At 30.9% G+C, this 2,960-nt stretch overlaps 1 protein-coding gene across 1 annotated transcript in view; it reads left to right on the top strand.

Annotated features, from left to right (window-relative positions):
• The window catches only part of LOC117109296, a 28,120-nt gene extending 25,268 nt beyond the window's left edge, over positions 1–2,852 (top strand). Inside the window, exons 9-11 of the mRNA XM_033251565.1 lie at positions 339–439; positions 670–785; positions 2,582–2,852. Of these exons, the coding sequence (XP_033107456.1) occupies positions 339–439; positions 670–785; positions 2,582–2,638 (274 nt within the window). The 3' untranslated portion in view covers positions 2,639–2,852. The remainder of the gene's footprint in view (positions 1–338; positions 440–669; positions 786–2,581) is intronic.
• The last annotated feature ends 108 nt before the right edge of the window (positions 2,853–2,960 follow it).

Below are 2,960 nucleotides of genomic sequence, written 5' to 3' on the forward strand. Positions count from 1 at the left end.
ATATATATATTGGTCATTTGGACATAAGATTAAGGATAAGCTAAAGGATTATTCGTCACCCTATATAATAAAAATAATTATAATCATTATTATTACTACAGTAAAACCCCCATTAAGGGAACACCTTGGAGACCAAAAAAAATGTCCCCTTAATAGGGTTGTCCCTCCCCTGAATGAGGGTGTGAATATGACATTTTACAATGCTGTGAAAATCAATATTATGTTATAATTGCTAATTATGTTATAAAATGCAGGCATAACATGTAAGTTCATTTGTTAATTCAGCACGTTTTAATTTATTACAATAATTCCAACTCCCGTTATTATATCGTCAATAGATTTAATGAGAATGAAGAACCAACTGACGGTATTGTAACAACAACCGTAGTTCAAACTTTTGGTGAAGGCTGCAGCGAGTGGGAGAAAACCGATGTAGATGGTACATGAAAATCATTGAATTTACAGATTAGGCCTAAGTGATAATCTTTTTCTTAATTTTGTAGGCCTATTTTTTTTTAAATAATAGTTTAACTGATGTTTGATGAATGTTTGTATATGTTCTTCATGTTATTTTTTTGATTTCAAGTTTATATATTATTCTGTGCAATTGTTAGTATAATGCTATATAACTTAGTTTTGGATATAATGTTTATTATTTATGTGGTTCAGTGGCTGAGCTAACAAATCAGATAAAAGATGGCGCCATAGCAGAAAATATCGCAAAGAAGTTGAAACAGCCAGAAAGCCAACGAAGTACATCGCCCACTTCTACATCATCTTTAATGGTAAATATGTTATTTGTTTAACGTAATTTATGATCAAATTTACTTAATTACTTTTATAATTAGGCCTATTCAATCTTTTTATTTTGTATACGGTACTGTGCTTTTCTTGAATTTTTAAAAAAATTAAATATCGTCATTTTCTAATATTTCTATAAATTGTGATTACAGTACGATAACACATGCATCACTCCGGTTACATATAAGTAATGATCATATTAATATACTACAAACCACCACTCTGTATTATTATTAGAGCTATTCTGAAAAAGCAGATAAATGTAATTAATATTGTTTTATTATTTGATTACAGGTAAAAGTGAAGGAAGCAACAACTGTAATGACGTTGAATGAAAGAGGTATTCATTAAGGTTTTGGCAACGATGATAATTACGTCACTTACGTCATCGTCACCGTACTCATAGTGACCTGAATTTTCTTTTGTCTGCAAAACAATTTAAAAGAACTAGGTTCTCTTATGTTTGGTCGTATGAAGCTCTATTAAAAATAGTCAAACAGGCGCCATAAAAATCAGGTTTCTGAGCATATCTTGACTTCTAAAAGAATTTTCTTTTTTTGAAAAATACCCATTTCTGTGTTCGTTATGTATTATGTTGATTCTAATAAAAAGTATTCATATAATCATGTTTTCAGGGTACTGTATAGGATTTGAAATATATCCATTTGCAGATTGTCATCATGGAGGCAATATTGGATTTTAAGTGGCGTATCTAGGGGGTGCGCATGGGGGAGAGGGGGCGCTCGCCCCTCCAAAAATTACTCGCACAACCCAATCGCCCACTCCTCACACCCCCTCCCCCAAAATCACTGTCAAGTAGCGAATTAGCGCCCCTCAATTGACTATCAACCCCACCCTTACACTTCACTTTAGCACCGCCATCAGCACCCCCATTTCAAAAATTCTAGATATGCCACTGATTTTAGACTGCCACCATGAAAATTAGATGCTTTCAGGCTGTCTCTTATACACATCTTTATTATATCGTCAATAGATTTAATGAGAATGAAGAACCAACTGACGGTATTGTAACAACAACCGTAGTTCAAACTTTTGGTGAAGGCTGCAGCGAGTGGGAGAAAACCGATGTAGATGGTACATGAAAATCATTGAATTTACAGATTAGGCCTAAGTGATAATCTTTTTCTTAATTTTGTAGGCCTATTTTTTTTTAAATAATAGTTTAACTGATGTTTGATGAATGTTTGTATATGTTCTTCATGTTATTTTTTTGATTTCAAGTTTATATATTATTCTGTGCAATTGTTAGTATAATGCTATATAACTTAGTTTTGGATATAATGTTTATTATTTATGTGGTTCAGTGGCTGAGCTAACAAATCAGATAAAAGATGGCGCCATAGCAGAAAATATCGCAAAGAAGTTGAAACAGCCAGAAAGCCAACGAAGTACATCGCCAACTTCTACATCATCTTTAATGGTAAATATTTTATTTGTTTATTGGATTTTATGATCAAATTTACTATAATTACTTTTATAATTAGGCCTATTCATTCTTTTTATTTTGTATACGGTACTGTTGTGCTTTTCTTGAAATTTTTTTAATTAAATATCGTCATTTTCTAATATTTCTATAAATTGTGATTACATACAGTACGATAACACATCAGGTAGAACAAAACATCACTCCGATTACATATAAGTAATGATCATATTAATATACTACAAACCACCACTCTGTAGATTGTTTTTTTTAAATTATTATTATTCTGAAAAAGCAGATAAATGTAATTAATATGAGTTTATTATTTAATTACAGGTAAAAGTGAAGGAAGCAACAACTGTAATGACGTTGAATGAAAGAGGTATTTATTAAGTTTTTGGCAACAATGATAATTACATTACTTACGTCATCGTCACCGTATTCATAATAATGGTAACCTTTCTTTTTCTTTTGTCTGCAAAACAATTTAAAAGAACTAAGTTCTCTTAAGTTTTGTCGTATGAAGCTCTCTACTAAAAATAGTCAAACAGACGCCATAAAAATCAGGTTTATGAGCATATCTTGACTTCTAAAAGAATTTTCTTTTTTTTTTTAAATACCCATTTCTGTGTTCGTTATGTATTATGTTGATTCTAATAAAAAGTATTCATATAATCATGTTTTCAGGGTACTGTATAGGATTTCAAATATATCC

This window comes from Anneissia japonica, unplaced genomic scaffold, assembly GCF_011630105.1.
Source record: "Anneissia japonica isolate Jap-2015-1 unplaced genomic scaffold, ASM1163010v1 scaffold8866_len69294_cov130, whole genome shotgun sequence".
In the NCBI taxonomy this organism is placed as follows: domain Eukaryota; kingdom Metazoa; phylum Echinodermata; class Crinoidea; order Comatulida; family Comatulidae; genus Anneissia; species Anneissia japonica.